Source organism: Quercus lobata, chromosome 1 (genome assembly GCF_001633185.2).
Source record: "Quercus lobata isolate SW786 chromosome 1, ValleyOak3.0 Primary Assembly, whole genome shotgun sequence".
Classification (NCBI taxonomy): Eukaryota; Viridiplantae; Streptophyta; class Magnoliopsida; order Fagales; family Fagaceae; genus Quercus; species Quercus lobata.
In genome coordinates, this window is record NC_044904.1 from 27,870,589 (window position 1) to 27,894,431 (window position 23,843).

General features: G+C 35.3%; 1 protein-coding gene across 2 annotated transcripts; it reads left to right on the forward strand.

Moving 5' to 3' along the window:
- Positions 1-1,617: 1,617 nt before the first annotated feature.
- LOC115985525 (tropinone reductase homolog At5g06060-like) lies at positions 1,618-19,248 on the forward strand. Of its 2 annotated transcripts, none has more exons than XM_031108468.1 (5): positions 1,618-1,915; positions 4,715-4,922; positions 5,763-5,982; positions 6,066-6,184; positions 18,887-19,248. In XM_031108468.1, exons 1-5 carry the CDS (start codon positions 1,827-1,829, stop codon positions 19,067-19,069), a joined length of 819 nt encoding a protein of 272 aa, XP_030964328.1. In that variant the 5' UTR covers positions 1,618-1,826; the 3' UTR covers positions 19,070-19,248. The 2 variants fall into 2 exon arrangements, with proteins under 2 accessions (XP_030964328.1, XP_030964333.1); XM_031108473.1 differs by having other exon boundaries at positions 1,621-1,915; positions 6,078-6,184.
- Positions 19,249-23,843: the final 4,595 nt, after the last annotated feature.

Genomic DNA, 23,843 nt, shown 5'->3' on the forward strand with positions numbered 1-23,843 from the left:
TGATTAATATTGTGGTTGTAAATCGGTTTGGTATTTTGTTCATATTTGGGTATTTTGAGTTTGTTAACATTTGGGTATGTGCTAGGTTTACTAATGATATTGAATTGAGTTTGTGTTCTTGTTATTCTTGTTCAAGTTAAATTCAGATCTTAATTCATGTTACTTTTAATTTTTAATTCTATTTTTATTTTCTTAAATTGATAAATTATTATTTTTTAATTATATGCTGATGTGGATGCTAAATAATTTTTTTTAATATTATTTTAATGGCCACGTAAGTGTTCTAAGTGTCAACAGTATACTCCATTAGCCACGTAAGATATTGCAATAGGCACTGATGGAAAGGACTAAAATGAATGACGTTTTTCTAAATAAAGACTAAATATGGTGAAAATAAAATATAGGGACCAAAATAGAAATCAGGGCAAAATATAAGGACAAAAAGTGCATTTATGCCAATTTTCTAAACAAAAAAAGGGTGGCAATAGCCAAATACCACGTTTTGGCAAAATTTGTGGCAAACTAATACTCTTCTAGAAATATTTAGTAATGTACCACTTTTTCAGTACTCAATTTCCTATTGAGTTGCCAACGTCGCACTACTGACCTGAAATTTGTGTAATTAAAAAAAAAATGTGGTACTTGATATTACTGAAATCGATTATCTCTTTATAGTACTCGAGTTTTGTGTAGTCGAGTACCTTGTTTTTCTTTTTTCTTTTTTTTTTTCTTTTTTTTTTCCTTTTCTACTTTTTGTTTCTGTTGGAATGGCTTGATTAGTCAAACTTAGTGGCTTGACATTAGCCAACAAACCATTAAATAGCTTGCATGCCCATGTCAAGAAGATGCATGATATTCAAGAAGTTTCATGCATGAAGAGATGCAAGAGCTTGCATTAAATGTTCTTCATGAATTGTCAAAGAAGATGGCCAGAAACAACACCTGACATGCAAACCAAATTCATGCTTCTTTTCTTTTGGCCAAAATGGATGACACTTTGACCATAAATGTTTGCCATTTTCTTTGACTTGACAAGTTTCATATCGATGTAACTATTGATATTTCGGTTGAACTTTGGCTATAAATAGATAGTGAATTTGAGAGAAGATGCAAGAGTGAGTAGGAGATATTAAAAAAAAAAAAAAAAGTTACTCGATTGTTTGAAGCTCAAGTATTATAAAGAACTACTCGATTTCAATAATATTGAGTATTATATTAATTTTTTTATTTTACAAATTTCAGATCAAAAGTGCCACATTAGTGACTCACTAAGTACTTGAGTTCAACTCAAGTACCGTTGAGAACTTGATTTTGTGAAATTCGAATATTATTGTTAAATATTTTCAAAACAGTACTAATTTATCACAAATTTTACCAAAATATGATATTTGGCTATTTTTACCCCAAAAAAAAAAAAAAAAAGTCACTTTACATACCCAGGTTATTCCAATTCACTAGTAAATTACTTTTCTCTGTATTGATCATCACGCTCACGTAAATAACATCCATGTCGGGACCACCACTAACGTGTGGACGACAAAATTGAAGCCCTTATCCATTATATGTATGAAATTATGTAGTCGACATAATTTGCCCCCCCAAAAAAAAAAGGTTGTGGACATTAATTAGAAAAGACAATTTACTGTATGAGAGCTACAGGTTCACAATAAATTTTCATATCACAGGCTGAGGCCATAATACCCAGTTTGCTTGTTTCTCCTTCATCAAAAAAAAGTTTGCTTGTTTCTCCGGGTGGCACAGAGGTTTTGACCATTTTAGGCCTTAGAGGCTTATAGCAAACATTAGTGATAGATTGACGGAGATAAATGGCGGAGGCAGAAATCGGAAACAGAGAAAGCAGATGGTCACTTCAAGGAATGACTGCTCTTGTTACTGGTGGCACCAAAGGAATCGGGTTCTTTCTCTGCCTAATACTCTTTTCTTCTTCTCAAGATTTCTAAATATAGATAAACTTGTCACTAACTTGTGCTGATATAAGGAAAGGCTATTGAAAATAAAATTTTAAAAAGAATATTCTACTAATTTTGTTTATATTGCATCTTATTTATGTTAGTTTAAATGATTAGTTCATACATAAGTAAGCTTGTACAGAGTCAAACTCAATTCCCACCAGCAGCGTCACTTTTTTGGTTTAGGGGTTGCGGGGATCCTTCCTCAAAAGTGTGTCAAATACCACAGAACTCAAACTATTGCTTTATCATCCACTCATTTTAACTCTTTTGAGTCTTGCTTTTCCTTTGCCTTTTGAATCTTCAAAACCTTTTTCACAATCTTTTGCTCTTCAACCAAGAAGGCTCAGATTGTCCTACAAAAACAAAGAAATTAACTTAGAACATGTCTATTGAATCTTAAAAAGAATAAAGCCAGCTTGTTATGGCGACATATCTCTCCCTAACAGCACCTCCAGACAGCACACCACCATATGCCCGATTCACAGTCCTAAGGTTTCTAGGCAATCTAGACCTTTTGTATTCAGCAGGTCTCAAGTGAGGAATCTGCAGAGAGACCAACATTGAATTAGATTTGACTTAATCACAGGAAAATTTAAATATAAAAAATTAAAAATTAAAAAAATCCTCAAGAGTTACCTCTCATCAAGAATATGAGGATAAAAATCTTTTAAGTAGAGCAAACAGGCAACTATGTTAATAATGACAATCAGGATACCTCTCTCTCTCTCTCGCTCACACAAAAACGCAAATCAACAAAAAAGCGCAATAAATGCTTTTTGAACCCTCCAATAAGGACCCATATGAATCCCCCTGACTGTTTCTCAAACAAAAAATATATATATGAATCCCCCTGACTCAAAACCAACTTCAGCCATATAGATTGCATGGTCTTAAAAGGAATATGTATCTTGGCAAACACAAGGGCATTTTTGGAATTTATTATTTAAAATTACCTACGCATACGCATAATTATGTAATAAAATCAGAATTGGTTCATACATAAGTAAGCTTGTTCAGAGTCAAGCTCAATTCCCACCAGCAGTATCACTTTTTTGATTTAGGGGTTGGGGGATCCAGCTCAGATATAATTACACTTTCCAATGTCTAAATCGACTTCAAAATATGCAATGCAACTGTTGATCCATACATCCTCGTTCCTCAAAAGTGTGTCAAATGCTACAGACATTACAGTTACAATATAATTCAGGGCACAACACTACATATTAACCATCATAACACCATGCAGACACTGATTGATCAATAATGAAGTTCAAATAAATGTTTGATGTGAGTCCCAAGACATTTGGTAAAATGCAATGTAAAAGTACAGCATCAATATTACAATCCTCTGCGCTGAGCATATTACCTCACTTAGGAACCACATATATCCACATTTCCAAGATTGAGACATATTATCACCGACATGGACTCCTGTCTTTCTCACATCAATTACTATACCACTCACCAACACATTACCACAAATTAGGTTCCTATAATCAGCCAAAACAAAAAGGAAACCATAACCATAATAACTACAATGCACTCATATATTATATCATCCATCACAACACAAGTTATAGATTCACAAATAGCAAAATTACAATCACAAATTGACATAGCATATAACTATAAATCAAAGATATGTTTTCAAATTTAGCAAAAGACCCAATACACCAAAACACAAATATATATATATATATATATACACACACACGACATACCCCTTGGATTCTCTTGCCAATGACAGAGCACTTGGATCCACTTGCCCTCTTCTTAGTGGTCTGACACACCAACTTCTCACCTTAAAAATCCACACAAAAACACAAACATTAACACAACCCCTTACCAAAAAATCAAACCAAAAAACAGGCTTTCAACACAAAAACAAAAAATCCAATATTAAAAATTTAAGATTTTTAAGTAAAGTTCAGTGGTTTTTACCTGGGTCTTGACAACCCAGTGCTGGTTGGACTTGCTAGCGTAGCTGTAGCACTTACGATAGGTGAGCCGCTGCACCATTTTCAGGGCACCCTTTGCTTGAGGCTCTCTCTGATCTGAAAGGGTCAAAATTTTACGGTTGACCGTATTTTCTGATCCATCCAAACACCCTGACGGGTGTAAAATATTTTCCGTAAAAATCAAGGTAGAAATTGAGGTTGGCACCCACAAACCATCCCAAAACCCATATCAGGGAGAAAAAAAAATTGATTGATGGCGAAGAGTGTCAGACTTGGTTGGCAGTGCGAAAAGTGAGAGGGGGAAAAACTGTCATGAGTGAGAGATGGGTGAAACCGACGAAGGTGGTACCAGAGATGGGTGGTGCCGGAGAAGGCTTCGGTTTTATAGTATGTATAGATAAATGGTCACATGAAGTGACTTTTTTTTTGTTTAGAAAATTATGCAGTTGCCTTTCAATAAATCATGGATTAACCTAGGATTAGTGTACTAAATGTATACCTTTGAGTAAAAAAAAATTGTAATACATATAAAGTCAATATGCAATACCATTTAATTAAATCTTTACGTTGTGAATGTTGGACGAAAAACCGAACCAAGTTAAGCGTTTTAAGTTCTATCTCTCTTATATTTTCTCTATTTCTTGTTAATATTGTCATATATTTTAAAAATTGTACTAATTGTCAACTAGAAATTTTTTTTTTTCACGTGAAATTTTTTTTTTAATTTATTTACTTTTGTTTTCTGAAATTCTATTATAACTTAGAGTTACATGTTGTGATTAGGTATGCTGTTGTTGAGGAATTAGCAAGCCTAGGGGCTTCTGTACACACATGTTCTCGAGATGAGGCCCAACTCAATGTATGCTTACATGAATGGAAGACAAAGGGATTTCGAGTCACTGGTTCAGTCTGCGATGTAGCATCACAAGCCCAACGAGAGGAGCTAATCAGCACAGTTTCCTCCCTATTTAATGGCAAACTCAACATCCTTGTAAGTCCTCTATTTCCTCACCATTTTTGCTTTGCATGGCATTTTATACCATACACAAAAGTTGGTATAGTGTAAAGGATCGATCACCCTATTTTCTAACTCCTAACCGTCAAAAGTTTTACTTCAGGAATCTGTATTCTTTCATTCATAAAAATGTTCTTTTATGTGCTATAACCATTGGCTTCCATTTGATTTAGAAAAGCATGTTCATTTTTTTGAGATCAATGATAAAAACAACTTAATTTGTATTGGAAGAATATTTTTATAGAAAAGAATCTCTGCACTTATTTCCTTAAGAGGCCATACGGTCATTACCATATTTGGGATACTCTAGCTCAATTATTTTAGTTATAATGACACCACTTAACCTAAAAACTTAAATCTATGAATTTAGACCCAATTGTATTATATTAATTCCTCAAAAAAAAAAAAAAAAAAAAAAAAAAAATTCTATGTGAGACTTTCACACACACACTTATATATCATTCAGGTAGCATCTAAGCTAATTCTTTTCTTGAAATGGACTTTCTTCGTTTTAAACTAAAGGGAGAGGGTTTTTTTTTTTTTTTTTTCAAACAGCTATGAGGTTGCAATTTACAATATTCAATATACTATTTACATTCATTTTTATGGAAAATTCTTAAATACTTCCGAAACACTGAGAAATTGTACTCCTTCCCACCATTCATAGTGATCCCTATCATAAATATGAGATGAGTGAGTATTATTCTTTGTACTCCAGGAATACCTAAGAATTACTTCATTTTCATATACGAGAGCTTTGATTAGTAATTACTATAGCCTTATTGGGCTATTGCCCTTATTAATATCTGGTTCCAGATAAACAACGTGGGAACCAACACGCCAAAACAAACCATAGAGTACACAGTTGAAGATTTCTCATTTCTCATGTGTACCAATCTCGAATCTGCTTATCACATGTGCCAACTTGCTTATCCTCTTCTGAAAGCTTCAAGAGTAGGAAGCATTGTTTTCGTTTCTTCCGTTGCTGGTGTAGTAGGCCTAACTCTTCCAGTATCTATTTATGCTGCAGCTAAAGGTAATTCTCTTTTGATATTTTTCTTTTAATTTTATTGCAAGCTTCTAAATGTTAGTTAAATGGTACGATTAACTTTTGCCAAGAATTATTTGTAGGAGGGTTGAATCAACTAGCAAAAAATTTGGCATGTGAGTGGGCAAAGGATAACATAAGAAGTAACTCTATTGCACCATGGGTTATCAAAACCCGCCTGGCTGAAACTGTAAGATTACTTTCCTTGTGTATGATACCACTTGACCACGAAGTTGGACATATTTATTTTAGTGGGTCAAAATGAGAAATAATCCTGTACAATATATATATATATATATATATATATATGTTTTTATTGAAAGAACTACTAATGAAACCCAAAAATTACAACTCGAAAGCAGGACAATTCCCCCTTTCCCTTAGTTCCTATTTCTACCATGTTTGTTCGTTTAGACTCCTCAAACCAAATTGTTTAACCTAACTTATTAACCAAGTGATTACATAGATTAATTTTCAGATTTAGGTTAACCACAAATAAATCATATTATTCAAAGATGCAGAAATGTAAATAACACCATGATATGATAACCCAAGAAAATCAATGAAACTAACCATTTCAAGGTAAAAACCTGGGGAAAATTTGACCTAACTATTCTCAAGATAAACCAAATTCACTATAAGAGAATTGAAGTTTTTACAAAAGATTTAACACTAAATCTAATACTACCTCCAGTAGTAACTAACACGACCACGTGCAAGTTTCAAATCCACGAATTCCTTCTCTTCCTAGATTTATAGCAACACAAGCTGTCTTGCTTATAACTTTAAGATTCCACTCAAAGGTTTCAGATAACACTCAGTAATGATCTTGATGTAGTAACTATGTTCTACCAATGCTTGATTATAGTATTGGCTTCGGTAAATTCTTGTGTAGTTAAAAGGTACAAAACCTCTCAAACCTCACAAAGAGTAATACACAAGTCTTCTCCAGCACCTTCAAAACGTGGCTAGAGTTTTCCTTTTATATGTGAAGAAATTTAGATGAAACCCTAAACCTTTTCGTTAGCTTAGGCCTGTTTTAAAATTTTGCAGAAAAAATTAGACCTGCAATTTTTGATCGGTTAAGCCTAATTCTCAATTAGTTGAGCAAGGCAAAACCACACTCCTTTTTTTGAACTCAGCTGGACTTAAACCTTGAAACACACACATTTAAGCATTGCCTAAACACTTAGACTAGACATGTTTTGTTCTCGGTTTGCCAAAACAATACAACAATGATTCTAAATATTTAAATCTAAATCTTTAGAACCTAACAATCTCTCCTTTTGGCAATCCGTGACAAAACACGCATACAACATGTAATGCTTAAATCAATTACCAGCCAAAATACAAAATATTTCCCTAATACAATTCTCACACAACTACTAACTATTAGTTGTTAGTATAGACAGCAGTTGTAGAAAGAATTAACATGTAAATTCCTAAAATACTAAAAACAAACCAAAAACACATGTATGGAAAATACAATATAACAATCTAAATCTAAATCTAAACTTTGAATTCACTAAACACATAAATAGACAATGAACACATCAATATGAATGACCTCATCATCATCAACTATCATAATCAATAACCACATCACATCAATGTGTGTGAATCAAAGACATAAACAAATATAGACATAGAAATATAAACACAAAACCAAAAAGAATATCAAAATACATCAAACTCCCCCTAAATACAATAAGTATACTCCCCCTATGTACAAAAAGTCCTAAAATCTACTCCCCTTTTTTGTTACGTATTGCCAAAGGCAAAATCAGTCCTCAAAGGGTGGAGGAGGTGGAAAAGCACTCCTATACTCCGCAAAATACGCTCTCAAAAAGGCAACCTCTGTCAACAACTCATCAAGAAGCTGACCATTAGCAGCCCGTGTAGTCATGAAGGACTGCATCATAACACGGAGTGATAAAGGAGGAGCAATCGTAGGATCAACATCCTCAGCATCACCAGCAGGATCCACAGCAGTAGTCGAATCCATAAACACCTCGTCAACAGCAGGCATAGCACCAGATGTAGTAGAAGCATCTCCTCGTGATCTCTTAGAAGTCCCAATGCTTGGCTCAGCACTCTTCATCTGTGCCTATCGTTGTCTAAGATAGATGGCTCCTATAGGGGCAATAATATGCACTAACTCTAAGGGAGGAAAGTTTGACAAACCTAAGAACCTCAAAATCCTAAAAATAAACATAGAAAAGAACAACTTTGGACTCTTACTCTTACTCTTATAGATGTCTACAATGGTTTGCATAAACATGGAAGGAAAACACATAGAATCATCAGTAATAAAAGTATAAAGGAAAGCACATCTGTCTATGGGAACAGTATGAACATGGGAAATGGGATAAATGTTATGACAAGCAATTAGTAAATACAAAGAATTAATCTCAGTGAATTCACAAGAGTTAATTCTTGGGTCAGTACCCCAAGTAACAGGATGATCACAAAGAAATGACATCATGTCATCAACAGCAAGAAACTCAGAGTATGGATATGTGGGTTTACGAACTAAGGGTACAACTAAGGCTTCAGGGATAGTTTGTTTAGTGATTGTTAACTATTGACCTGTAATCTAGGAAGTTAGGTAATGACTACCTATGACCTTAGAGTACACAGAAAGATTAGAGTAAAACTCTCTAATCAAAGTTGTAAGAGGAGGATCAGACACCTCACACAACGAAACCCAGTTCCTAGACACAAAGTTCCTACGAATAGAAGGATCTAGCTCACTCAACACTATTTCTCTTTCACCCCAAATAGAGCTATACTTAGTTAAGGTCTCATACGTTTCCTCACACTTAGCAGATAGAAAACGCTTTCTATCACCTAGGGCCAAACCTAAAGAGGAAGACCCAGGGTTCCTATTGGCTCTCGTTTTGAACTTCCTACCAACCTTAGGAGCCATGACTAAAAACCAAAAAAAAAAAAAAAAAAACTAAGGGCAGACTGCATAAGAAAGGTTAGAGACAAGCTAACATGCAATTTGAAAAACCATATGATGCATGACATTTAAACTCATATGATGCATGATCTAACACATTTAAACAGTCTAATTTCATCACAATTTTGAAAAATGACAAAGGAAATTTAAGAATTTTATAAAATCCCCAATTTTGAAAAACCTGAATCTCAAAAATCCTTATATTGATCAATTGAACAACACAACAAGTATAAAACAAGTTATAATCACTCAATCCATCGACAACAAATGCCAATTTCACAAAATCCCCAATTTCTCAAGAACTTAGAACCCTAATTTTGAAATTTTCAATTATTCACAAAAATTTTGATATTAAAGCATGTGAAACATGTTTATATGATGCATGAACAAAAACCCATGGTTCAGATTCAATCAAAAACCCTATGACATCAAAAACCCCAAATTTTGAAATATGCAGAAATCCCTAAAAAATGCATGAAAAATGTAAAAAGATGAAAAATAAAGGTTCAAAGAGTCTTACCTTAAGTGTATTAAGAAAACCTTTGAATCTTTGACCAAGAAAATGACAAAAAAAAAAAATTGAGAGAAGGGATCGAGAGAGGAATTGAAGAGATAGACAAAAAGCTTCTTTGAAAAAGTTAGATCTGATTCCTATTTGTTCTTAAATTCGAAATTCGATCGGTCGAGAGGAATCGAGCAGGAATCGAATTTCACAAGAAAACAGGCTCAACTGATCAAAAGAAATCAAGCAGGAATCGAAGGGACCTGAAACTTTTAAAAGAAATAGCTGTTTTTCTTCTTCACATTTCGATCAGTCAAAAAACATACTCAATCAGTTGAATTACAAAGAACCATAAATTTTGAAAAATCATGGAAAAATTTTCTGCAAAATCATTTGAAAAACCGTTTTTATGATAGGACATGAATGTTCATGATTTCAAATGATTTTCAAAACCAAATTTTTCAAAGAAAAATTCAACTTTATCAAATTTCCTCACTCTTTTCTTTTCTCACTCTCCAAAAATGCATTAAACACATCAATAAGTTTAATTTTGGAATGCCACAAAGCTTAATACACAATCACATTTACCAAATTTAACAAAATTTTGCTTGTGGTGTGTGCAACTGGCAAGTGCATAAGATACTCACAAGGTGATATGTAAATAGTGAACAAACACACTTTCTATATTATTCATCACATAAATTTGAAAGTGTCTATCACCTAAAGAGTTACATCATATAAATCTCACATCTCCTAGAACATACGCTTGCAACCATGCAATTTTTTTTTTTTTTTTTTTAAGCATATTTCCCTTTGTTTTTTTTTTTTTTTTTTTTTTGCTTCTTTTAACTAATGTACAATAACACCTTAAGAATTTTATTGTGAACACATTTCCGAACACGGCTTTTATGATTTGCACACAAGTGTTCATGATTGGCGAGTAAAAGTAGTGAGATGGTTATTTATATCTTTCTCCTTGGATTTTTTAGTCTTTACAATAAAAAGAATGTGACTTCAAAATCAAGAGCATGTGATTGAAAACCATAAACAACTCACACAATATGAGCACTATATAGCACAAACTAGCGAAGTGCAAAAAATAAAACTCATCAAAGCTAAACAAGGTACACAGTCATGAAATGCAAATAAATTTCATAAGTCAACCTCAATTACACATCATGAAGATGTATAATACAAATTTTTTTTTTTCTTTAAAAAAAAAAAAAAAAACTGAAAAACAACACAAAACAAACCTAGAATGCAACGTATGAATATTATGCAAATGCAATCCCAAAGAAAAAACAATTTTGGTTACAAGAGATAGAAAGAATTAACACAAGGACCATGTTAGACAGACTCACTGAGGCTGAGTCTTTTACATCCAGACTCTGTTAGATGCAAACTTGGAGTTGGGATTTCTATTAGGATTTGCCCTAATTTTAGCTCCAGTATTGGTATATAGGTTAAGAACCTTTACCAGCTCATGAATAAGTGCTACAATATCTTGTACTTTTGGCACAGACACTTTTTGTTTGGAAGATTGCCTTAAAGCTTGCAACTTAAAGCAATTTGGTTTAGTATGCTCAGCTCTACCACAAAAGTGACAAAACCACTAAGGTTTGTGGTTTTTCTTTCTTCCAAATTGATTAGGATTTTTAGTTTCAAACTCACTCAAATCTACCCTAGTTTTTCTAGAAGCAAGAGCTACTTCCTTATGAACCTTAACTTCAGAAAGAGTTGGATGAACAACAGAAGATGATGTAGTAGGTACAAACTTAGGAGGATTCACTACAATAGTAGATCCACTCTCAACAAAACCTAAACTTGTTTTATCAGAAACAGACTTTTGAACATGTAACATCTCATCTAGTTTAGAGGTAGAAGTTCCATCTATTTGTTCTCTAGTAACAGACAATTCTAATTCTAAACCTTTAACTTTTTCAAGCAAAGACATGTTCTCAATCTTAACAAAGTTCAATAGCATCAAACAATTTTAATAGCAAATTTTTCTTTTCTTGATCAAGAGTGTTTATCTTTTTCAACCCTAATTCAACACTTCTAGCATCTTTAGCTGCTATCTTGCAAAGCTCATTGTAAGCTCCTTGCAAATTAGCATTCTCAGAGAGTTCCCCATCAGAAGGGTTCTCAACAGTAGTTTCAATTTCACTTACTACAGCAGTAATAGTAAAAGTTATGAAGTTTCCTTCTTGATCATTTTCAAACTCATGATCAGAAACTTCATCATCACTCAAAGTAACAGTCATAGTTTTACCTTTTGACCTCAACAAAGTTGGACACTCAGATTTTAGATGACCATAACCCTAACAACCATAACACTGTTGTCCTAAAGAACTATTGGAAGATTGACCTACTTTATCTTTTGATTTTTTAGCATTGTTGTTTTTGGCTTAGTCATTCTTCTTTACATTCCTAGTATCAACATTGTTTCTATTTCTTGTCCTCCTATTATTATTTTTCAGAAAATTTCCACAGTTCTTAGCAAGAAAAGTAATCTCAGTAGATGAGATTTCATCATCAAATCCACAATTATCAACAGATTTTAAAGCCATAGCTTTGGATTTATTAGTCTTTGGTAGATCAGATTTATAGGACTGAAGAGATTTTACAAGTTCATCTACAGGGATAGAATCAACATCTTTACTTTCAATTATAGTAGTCACTTTAGATCTAAAATCCTCAGTCAATGATCTAAGAATTTTCCTAACAATTTTAGGTTAATCATATACTTCACCCAAATTAAAAGCAAAATTGACAGTAGTATTCAACTTAGCATAGAATTCATCAAAAGATTCATCATCAGACATTCTAATACTTTTAAATCTAGATGTTAACTGCTACAGTTTATTGATTTTTACTGCCTTAGTGCTTTCATGCATTGTTTGCAAGATGTTCCATACAGTGTGAGCAATCTCCACATTTAAGATTCTTTTAAATTCTGCCATATAAACAGCATTAATTATCGCGTTCATAGCCTTACTATTAGAGCTTGTTGCTTCCTTTTGGGTAGTAGTCCATTCACCAATAGCAGTGGTTGGTCATTCCTAACCATTCTTAACAGACGGCCACACTCTCTCATCAATGGATATCAACAAGGCTTTCATCCTAGCCTTCTAGTAAGTATAGTTATTTCCATTAAAGTGTGGGGGGATCACAATAAAGTGACCGTGTTCCATGACAGCAGTGGTCAAGGATCAACTCTAGGTTAAGAACTTATAAACAAGAGCTAACCCGCTCTGATACCACTTGTTTGTTCGTTTAGATCCCTCAAACTAGATTGTTTAACCTAATTTATTAAGCAAGTGATTACGTAGAATAATTTTCAAATCTAGGTTAAATCATATCATACAAAGATGCGGAAAAGTAAATAACACTACAATATGGTGACCTAGAAAAACTAATAAAACTAACTGTTTCAGGATAAAAACATAGGGAGAATTTGACCTAACTATCCTCAAGGTAAACCAAATCCACTATAAGATAATTGAAATTTTTACAAAAGATTTAACTCTAAATCTAATACTACCTCTAGTAGTAACTTACTAACATAATCACGTGCGAGCTCTTAATCCATAGATTCCTTCTTTTCTTGGATTTACAGCAATACAAGTCACCTTACTTGTGACTTTGAGATCCCACTCAAAAGTTTCAGATCATCCGCAGTAATGATTTTGATGCAACAACTATGTTTTACCAATGCTTGATTATAATATTGGCTTCGATAAATTCTTGTGTGGTTAGAAGGTACAAAATTTCTCAAACCTCGTAAAGAGTAACACATAAGTCTTCTCCAACACCTTCAAAACATGGATAGGGTTTTCCTTTTATATGTGGAGAAGTTCAGATGAAACCCTAAAAGTTTTCACAGGCTTGGGCATGTTTAAAATTCTGTAGAAAAAACTAGACCTGCGATTTTCGATCGGTCGAGCCTAATTCTCGATCGGTCGAGCAAGGCAGAACCACTCTTCTTAGCTAGAGTTGAATCTTGAAACACGCACATTTAAGCATTGCCTAAACACTTAGACTAGGCATGTTTTGTTCTCAGTTAGCCAACATAATACAACAATGATTCTAAATATTTAAATCTAAATCTTTAGAACCTAACGTACCCAATGTGCCATTAAGCCCGAATAGCTTAAGACCGGCTCAGTTAGAGAATTCAAACAAACACTGAAAACAGTCAGCCCAAAAAAATATATGTTTGGTAGCAAAGTGTGTTCCTAATTCTACCCAATGTGCCCCTAAGCCCAAAAAGCTTAAGGCCAGTTCAGTCAGAGAGTTCAAACAAACACTGAAAATAGTAAGCCCCAAAAACAATATATATGTTTGGTAGCAAAGTTTAACAAAGAGTGTCTGAATCACAGTTCTCAATTTAGAGTGTTTAAATACCATATTTTAAAAACACCTCAAGGGAAGTTTTCAGTTTTCAAGTAACAATTTTGAGTAATATTGTTTTAATTATTTTGAAAACAATGGGACTTATATTATGTTGACAACACATAAAACATACATTTTTAATATTTAAAAAAAAAAAAAAAACCTAGTCATACCGAACAGTCAATTTTGTTTTTTCACTTTTGAAAATATGTTTTTTAAAACATAATACCAAACACATTTTTTGCATTATGAGTACTTTAAACACTTGTTTTTACAAAAATTTTCAAACCACAGTAATCCCCTCAATTTAAAAACCAATACATAAACTCTCTTATCAAACAGGGACTAATGACTCTCTACTTTTCTTATGCTTTCTACCTCCTCTCCTGGGATGAGAAGCAGAAGTATTTATAAGCATAATTGTCTCGCTCCCATGAGAACAGAGGATAGTGATAGTGACTTAGTGAGCTCTTGACTAATCATATATATCGTCATTAGGCTAGCTAAGAGCGTATAGGCTAAAATCTATCCCCATTTCTATTCAAACAGGTCACTCAACATTTAATGTTGAGTTGTTGTTAGTAAGTGGTAGCATTACTGTGGAGTTGATAGATCCCTTCCCTTTAAAGTTATATTTTCTTGATCAGTTGGTTCTCTCCTCGGAAAATAGTGATTTATATTTTCCGCATACTAAGTACTCATGTTGAGTTATAAATTGACCTCAATTAATTAATTCAATTACCCAAGTTGATTAATTAGGTTAAATTACATGCAAATCTTGGAGACATAAACAAATCACCAAATAAACTAAAGTGTGCCGGAAATTAAATTTGACACTGTGATTTGTTGAAAATAGGGAAAACCTCTCACAGGGCAAAAACCCAACTGGGTAATTTTCAAGTCTCCACTTTCAAGAATTACTAATCAAGAATCAAGCGGTTACAAGTATAAGGAATTTTACCACTACCCTAGAGTATCCTAAAGTACCAACATAGAGTTGAACCTTCCCTCTAATCCCCAATTGGACTTATTCTTGTGGAGACTTCTTCCTTTACATGAATCCCAGTACATGAATAACTTTCCAGCAACCGATGTTTGTTGTTGAATACAAAGTTCTTCACTTCAATACACATCAAAGATCTAGAAGCACTTGGCTAACCTTAAGTCACATAAGAATACAGTAACTTCTCTAGTTGAGTCACTCTGTCTTGTGATGACTTTAAAATAAAGCTTTTATAGCCCCTACGAGTTTTGTGAACGAAGCCCTAGTAATCCAAGTTATCATGGGCCGAAAAACAGATCTGAGAATTCTAGATTTGCGAAACTCGATATATCGTGAGGAATCGAGACTAGTATCAAGGTACTTCATTTATTCTCGATAGATGCTAGTATCGAAACTACTGTTGAGATTCTCCTTTTCAATTTTTCTTTACTTGTTTCGTAGTGCAATCTTCATGTTTTCAATAATACCACTTATCTTATTTATTGAACACACTTCATGATATTCTAAAAACCACTTAGAACTACCCAATTATAAGTAAGGTGTGTTTTGTCAAAGGATATGTCAACACATGAAAACTATGACCCTAACAACTTGAATTGAGGGACCCATTGCCTAAAGGCTCTCAAGGACCTTTGACTCAATCTTTAAAATGGCTCAATCCAAACAAATATCCGAGGGGTTCCAAGGAGGGAACTCAAGCTGGGAAACATGTCGGGCCTAATAAGCAAGATAGTCTATCAAGATTTACTAATGGTGGACCTATTAGGGAAAATGGGTCCATCCCCCCCCCCCCCCCCAAAACATTATAATTGTTAAATGTGCTAAGTGATGAGATTTATTGTTACAGAAGTTTTGTTAGCCTAAATTTAACACTCGGGAAGAAAGTATATATTTTCAAATACTTTGTAATAAATCTTGTTGGGTTACATGTGTGAGTAAAATCCCACATTGAATAATGATAAAAAGAATGAGTAGTTAATATAACATAATTGAGTATATACCCATTGGGGTTTAGGCCTTTTGGGTTAAAATGTCTTTATATGTTATATTAATTACTCAAGGAGTCTCCCCAAAGTGTTTATCTCCCCCAAAAAATGGTATCAAAACCCATGATGATGTAGGGAAAATTTTTCAAAGTTATCGAGGTTCATTTCACAGTTGGAGCGTGAACGAGGTATGCGTACTTAATGCCCTTTTGCAAATGGAGCAAGGCGGGTCCTTTTCGCAGTTATAGCGGGGCCAATATATTGCAATAAGAAAGCCCATAAGCCCACACAAACGATCTTAGAAAAGGCCCAACAAAGGAGTATTATTGCCAATGGTGCTAGACAATGATGAAGTGTGAGGTTCCCATGAAGGATAAAAGACATGCAGGGTTGACACGTAGAGGCCCATAGATGATGCCCTAGTAAAGGAAAAAAAAAAAAAAAAAAAACCTCATTAGGTGAAGGAGAGCAAGTAAGACTTGTTCATGGCTCATGGAGAGGTCTTGAAACCTACAGAGAAACAGAGACTTACACGTAAGGGGAAGATTGCTGGGTTACACATGTAAGTGAAGTTTTACATTGAATAATGATGAAAAGAATGAATAGTTAATATAACATAATTAAACACATACCTATTGGAGTTTAGACCTTTCGGGTTAAAGTGTGTCTCTATATATTATATGAATTACTCAAGAAGCTTCCCAAAGTGTCTATCTCCCCCAACAAATCTCACCACACTAAAGTAGAAAATACAAATGAGTTCTTAATAATAATTTATCCTTATTTGTAACTTTGCTAATTTGTATCCAAATTGGTGAATACCTCATACAACATATCCAGGTACGTACGTAGTATGAATGATACTTAAATTACTTTCACAAGGAGAAAGGTTCTTTTTTTTTTTTTTTTAAATAATAATAATAATTTGAATCATAAATGTCCTTGAAAATATCAACAAATAGCCATTGAGCGACAGAACTCAACTCAAATGAAAGATAGAAAATTTAATTATTATTATTATTATTATTATTATTATTATTATGTACACACGTTTGTGTATATGCCTCTAAACATGCAACAAGACTTGTATTTTAATCACTGCAAGATCTGTCAAATTCTGTAATATGTTTGACACTTTTTTAAATTGATTTTTCTTTGCTCAAACTTGTAAGCTATATGGGTATTCTATGGATCATGTTTGAAGATGGCCAATGTGGGATTGAAATGTAACATGCTTAGTTTGAATGGTTTTATGGAATTTATTACTACTTAAAACTTTTAATTACTACTTGAATGGTTGATCTAACTTTTGCCCTTTCCAATTTTTTGACTTGATGATTCTTTTGCTGTTCAGAAGGCTTATAATAGAAAAGAGGCTGCCAATGCAGTCATATTGATTTCATCTTAGAATATCATATTACTAACATAGCTTAGTTACTAAGACCACAATGATAATGATAATTCTATATCAATACAATCGATGGCCCTTTTTTTTGTTCTAATTTCAAGCTTTATATTGGGATCTTTCCGCATTTTGTCTTCTATCTAAAGGGGAACTATTTTAAATCCCAAATATAATGTAAGGCAAGATAACCGCACAAAAGATCAAATGTTCCTATTGTCTTCTTTGTTACTGATACATTTGTGTCCTGGATGATAGTTTCTGCTAACTTTCTTGTCCTCTTTCAAACATGATGAGATAGGCATAGATCGGTTGGCGAAAACATGGGCTACCTAGAATAGGCTCACGCTTTATCATTTCCCCCCACTTTTTTCTTTCTTTGTCTAGTTATACTTACTATTAATTTGGTTTTTTTGGTTCCCAGATAAAAACCAAGATTAAGATTGCAGAAATTAGTACTCTTCTTGTTTCATTATGGATTATTATTATTATTATTATTATGTACACACGTGTGTATATGCCTCTAAACATGCAAAAAGACTAGTATTTTAATCACTATACTCACATATGTTAACAGGATAGCCATATTTAATTTCTGTCAGAATTAGTATGCCTCTTCCATTAATTAACACATCTACAGGAGATTACAGACTAATGGGCACTAATACATGACATCCTCAGTATACAAATATTTGTAACAAATACTGATTGAAGTTTATTCATGTACTAAGAACTATGAACAATTTACCAGATTTAACCTTAATTAGTACGGTACTCTAGTATCTTGCACAGGAGCGGCTTGATGCATTTAGGGACCTAAAGTGAAAATTGATTATCATGTTTTAGATGTAAAATTACTACTAATTAACAAGAACTACGTAAAAATTTTTCTTTTTTTAGAAATTTTATAGACAGAAAAAATTTCACAAAATTTTTCATACTTGTTGATGTGGCAAATTGATAGTGGTAACTAGTAAGTAAAAGAGTAGTGTTGGTGCTAAACTTAAATGAGAACTAATAAAAGTTTGCTAACTAAACTTTTATTATTTTTCTTTTTTAGAAGTACAACATTTACGATATTTTTTACAACAAATCCTACGTTTTAAGTTGCTTTTTGTTTCCTATTTAAAAATATCACTATAATTATTTTTTTGCCATCAATAACAGGCTGTAACAACCTGCTACTTAGAATTAGTTGTAAAAATATTGTGAAAAATATTATGAACATTATATTTTTCTCTATTTTTTATTTGTTTTTCATCTGGTAAAAAAATATTATTTTATTTATTGATTATAAATAACCTTATTGGTTAAAATTTGGAGCTTTTTTTTTACTTAGGGCCTTATGCGGCCGCATCTCTTGCTCTACCATTCAGCCAGCCTTGATCTTGCATATAGTAGTCATTTTTCTGAGTTAGGCATGCCAACCAAAAACTGGAAAAGTATAGAAAAGAAACAAATAATGATAATAATAATAATAATAATAATTCGAGACTAACCTTACAAAATCATTTTAATGGTTAAAGGATTAAAATTCACTATTTTCTAACTGTTTAATATTTTGAGAAAATCAGTAATTTTTCATGGAGTATTGGGAGATCATTAATAATTTTTTATTTGTATATTATCTTCTTTGCAGTATATGAGCAATGAAAAGTTTTTGGAGGCTGTTAACTGTCAAACCCCTCTTGGACGAGCTGGAGAGCCAAAGGAGGTTTCTTCCTTGGTGGCATTCCTATGCCTACCAGCAGCTTCATACATAACCGGTCAGACCATTTGTGTTGACGGAGGGATTACTGTGAATGGCTTCTGCTTTCCCTGAGCATACTTTGAAGCAGCAAAAACAATGATGGACACACCCCTACTGCAATATGTGAAAATAAATTAATGTAATAATTCATTGTAGAAACAAGATTTATTTGACCAAAAATTAAAACCGAAAAACTCGAAAGTTATCATATCTGAAAAATAAATGAATGTCATAAGTGGGATTTTTGAAAAGTGGACTTGGCTTGGTCACTTGTCATCATTGTGACAGGTCCAATATACTGAGCATAAGTCTAATAAGTATTATTATTTACTAAAAAAAAAAAAAAAAGGCCTTAGGCCAAAGTTTTTCCCTCAAAACATATATATAATTAGAGCAACGTGTGTAGTTGTCTCATTTGAAAAATAAATGAATAAGAGGTATTTGTTACACTCTACACTGTTTCACTTTTTTTCACCAACTGCATTAATATGCCATGCATTTGGATTATTTTTTTTCATTTTAAAATGGTTATTTTACAAAGGAAAAAAAATGATGTGTGGTATTTTGTGATTGGTAAAGCATAAAATGGAGCAAGCACTCAAAGTGAAACAAATTAAAGGATTTTATTCAAAATAAAACCATTTTCTTATAAAATTTGACACATATGTTGTGAGGACTTTCCAAATTTTGATGGACATGGCAAAATAGTTCAAAATTTTCTAACCCGACTCGATTTACCCGCAACACAATTGACCCGTTTAAAAATGACCCATTTTGACCTGCAACCCATTTGACCCACAAACCCGATTGATCCGACCCACCCGTTTTGCCACATCTACCAACGTTGAGTAGATTGTGATTGAGATATAATTCTTATAAAATATTTACTTATTCTTCTTTACTTAATATGTTATGCACTCCATTATAGTTTGTCATTCTTTACTTGCCACCTTTATTTTCTCTTCCTACTTTAAACAAATTGAAGGTTATACCAAGATTAGCTTCTAGAGAGCTGGAACAAGAATTGCATCAAATTTAGATATCAAGTGTTTAGTGGTAATTGGTAAGTAGTAACAGTATCACCAGTGAGAATCTAATCATAGTTAAAAAACTCATAAACAATTGACAGATTACATCTGTGGGGCCTGAAAATTGGAATCCCGGCCCACTTCACATTAAGGGCCCAAAGCCCAGGCCGAGGAGCCCTATCCTCAAGGACACACAATAAAAGCTCCTTGAAAGGCTCAAGGATGTGGCCGAGGACGACTCTATGCCCGACATCTCACAAAGCGCTCGAAGGAAATGACAGATTCAGCACAGGAGCAGCACAGGGGAAAAGGCTGCCAACACCTTAATGTGGAGCCCATCGCCTGACAAACCCATACTCACACCCTGCTATCCAGCTCTTTCCCAACCACTCCGACGTGAGGGTTGATAAGACGAGTAACCACCCCAAGTAAGGAGAAACTGACACGTATCTGAGGAACGGGAGAAAATACCAATATAAAAGGAGGGGGGATGCCTAAAAGTGAAGGGGCTGGCAGACACTGCTACCCACGGGGAAGGATGAGAAGCTACTCGGACTAAGTCCGAGGAGACGAACCTTTCAAACCCCATCCATGTAAGATAGGATCCTTCAGGCCAAATTCACCTACGCATGGGTCTCCATAAAAATCCGGATCAAACCACCGCCCAGCGCCCAATGTCATGCCTTTCTAATCCTACTTTCTACAAATCATATTGTTTGGGCCCTTTATACACGAGCCCAACGCTGCCCTTGGGTCGTAAAAATCGTGTCCTTACAATTGGCGCCTTCTGTGGGAAAGGCTTGCGCGTTGGCACGGGTGGCGGGGGAGTCAACTCTCCAGCAAGTAGAGGTTCGGAAGGTTTCCTACGTCTCCGGCGACATACAGCCGTTGCTCCGACATAAACTTCTACTAGGGGCTACGCCTTAAAGCGCCAAGGGCGCGGGCATCTCCAGGGGCTTCCAGCCTCAAGCCAACTCTCCCCGCCCTAGTATAGGGGCTTAGGGTTGAAAAATAAACCAAGTTTTGGACAGAACCAAGGCCTTGCATAGTCCTCGGACTCAAGCCTATGGGGAAACCAAGTACAAAAGAGAAATCTTACAAGTTTTGGACAGAACCAAGGCCTTGCATGGTCCTTGGACTCAAGCCTATGGGGAAACCAAGTACAAAGGAGAAATCTTACAAGTTTTGGACAGAACCAAGGCCTTGCATGGTCCTCGGACTCAAGCCTATGGGGAAACCAAGTACAAGAGAAATCTTACAAGTTTTGGACAGAACCAAGGCCTTGCATGGTCTCGGACTCAAGCCTATGGGGAAACCAAGTACAAAAGAGAAATCTTACAAGTTTTGGACAGAACCAAGGCCTTGCATGGTCCTCGGACTCAAGCCTATGGGGAAACCAAGTACAAAAGAAAAATTACAAGTTTTGGACAGAACCAAGGCCTTGCATGGTCCTCGGACTCAAGCCTATGGGGAAACCAAGTACAAAAGAAAATCTTACAAGTTTTGGACAGAACCAAGGCCTTGCATGGTCCTCGGACTCAAGCCTATGGGGAAACCAAGTACAAAAGAGAAATCTTACAAGTTTTGGACAGAACCAAGGCCTTGCATGGTCCTCGGACTCAAATGGTCCTCGGCCTATGGGGAAACCAAGTACAAAAGAGAAATCTTACAAGTTTTGGACAGAACCAAGGCCTTGCATGGTCCTCGGACTCAAGCCTATGGGAAAACCAAGTACAAAAGAGAAATCTTACAAGTTTTGGACAGAACCAAGGCCTTGCATGGTCATCGGACTCAAGCCTATGGGGAAACCAAGTACAAAAAAGAAATCTCTCAAGTTTGGGACAGAACCAAGGCCTTGTATGGTCCTCGGACTCACGCCTATGGGGAAACCAAGTACTTGAAAGAAAAACTATGTTACATAAAACCCATCCGAGAAGAACTCCCCGTTAACAGTTGGGTTAATCCCTATACTAAACGGATTCCCCAGTCTACCCTCGGATCCTCAGTACTAAAGGGATTAATGCAACATAGAGCAATATGTTACCAAAAACACGATTGAAGTCCCTTACTGCTCGGCTACCTTCTCGGATGAATTATTTAGAAGTTTATCGTTCTCGGACATTTGTCTAGCATGCATCGCACAGCGCTCGGCCATTATCCCGGTTAGTTCCAAGAGTTTAATTTATTGAGGATTGCCATCGTTATACTTAATAGCGTCTGTAGGTTTAAACTAGTAGGAATCTGTATTAAGGCATTTTTCTGCTCTGAGTATTATTAAAGGCAAGCTTATATTTAACATTCATGCACAAAGTAGATGTTGCAGGAAAGAAAAGTATTTAGAAAGAAATAAACTCATTTTTTATTAAGACAAAGGAATGGTACAGTATACAATGAAAAGCTGAAACAAGCTTACATTACAACTAACTACGTAAGTAAAAAGAAAAAATACAAGGGAGTAAAGATAACGCCGAAGGAGAAGCACAGAGGAGAGGTTGGCTGCCGTGCCAAGACATTGAGTAAGGGAACCATTCCGCAATACTTTTACATGCCCATAACTCAAGCAGCCAAAGAACCCCACGTGGGGCCTGCAGTGTTGAAGAAAAGGTGCAGAGAGCACCTGGCTTCGGGCTGACGCCGCTGAAGAAAAGGTGCAGGGAAACCAACTTGAGGCCTACACCATTGAAAAAAAGGTGTAGAGAGCTGGAAGTTGAGGAGCCCCCGCAAAAATTTGCCTGCTACAAGGCAGACGGCACTGATGGCGGAAATTCCTTCTTCTGACATACCAAAAATCTGGCATGACCAGAACCTGCTTCGGATTTTGACTAAAAGAGGGAGGAATACCATCTTCCTCCTGTCAAAACGGGGGACTGGCTTGAATCTGTGCCATCCTTGCCCGTACCATATCACCTTGAAAATTCGGTGCCTCTGAAGCGCACGAAGACCTTTCATCCCCATCCACGCTTCAAACACCTTATTTTGAGGCAAAAAGGGCACCAGAAATGGAGATCGTGGATATGGAAGAAGTATGATTCTGAAGGGAACAGGAGAGTTCATGTGTAAGGGGAGTGACCCCTACCCTATTTATACACAGAAGCGAACCGGTGGCATTTAATTCATGCAAGTTTCCAAGGAATGCTATGGACAAAGCCAACTCGGCTCAATTTCCAACCTCATCCTCAGCTGTAGGATCTGAAGATCCTCGTGAAGGCGCGCCTCGAGTACCGAAATATCAGAGGACTCTGCAGGAATGAAAAATAAAGGAGCGTCCCCTGTTTTGACACGACTCCCATGTAAATGGAAAAACGTAAAAAGTAATAGAGTAAAGGATGAGAGCAAGTCACGAGGTGGGCTCAGCATCACCAAAACCCTCCTTCCCAACTAAAAGTCGGGAAGCAAGATTTTGAGGGGCTATTGTGGGGCCTGAAAATTGGAATCCCGGCCCACTTCACATTAAGGGCCCAAAGCCCAGGCCGAGGAGCCCTATCCTCAGGGACACACAATAAAAGCTCCTTGAAAGGCCCAAGGATGTGGCCGAGGATGACTCTATGCCCGACATCTCACAAACCGCCCGAAGGAAAGGACAGATTCAGCATAGGAGCAGCACAGGGGAAAAGGCTGCCAACACCTTAATGTGGAGCCCATCGCCTGACAAACCCATACTCACACCCTGCTATCCAGCTCTTTCCCAACCACTCCGACGTGAGGGTTGATAAGACGAGTAACCACCCTAAGTAAGGAGAAACTGACACGTATCTGAGGAACGGGAGAAAATACCAATATAAAAGGAGGAGGGATGCCTAAAAGTGAAGGGGCTGGCA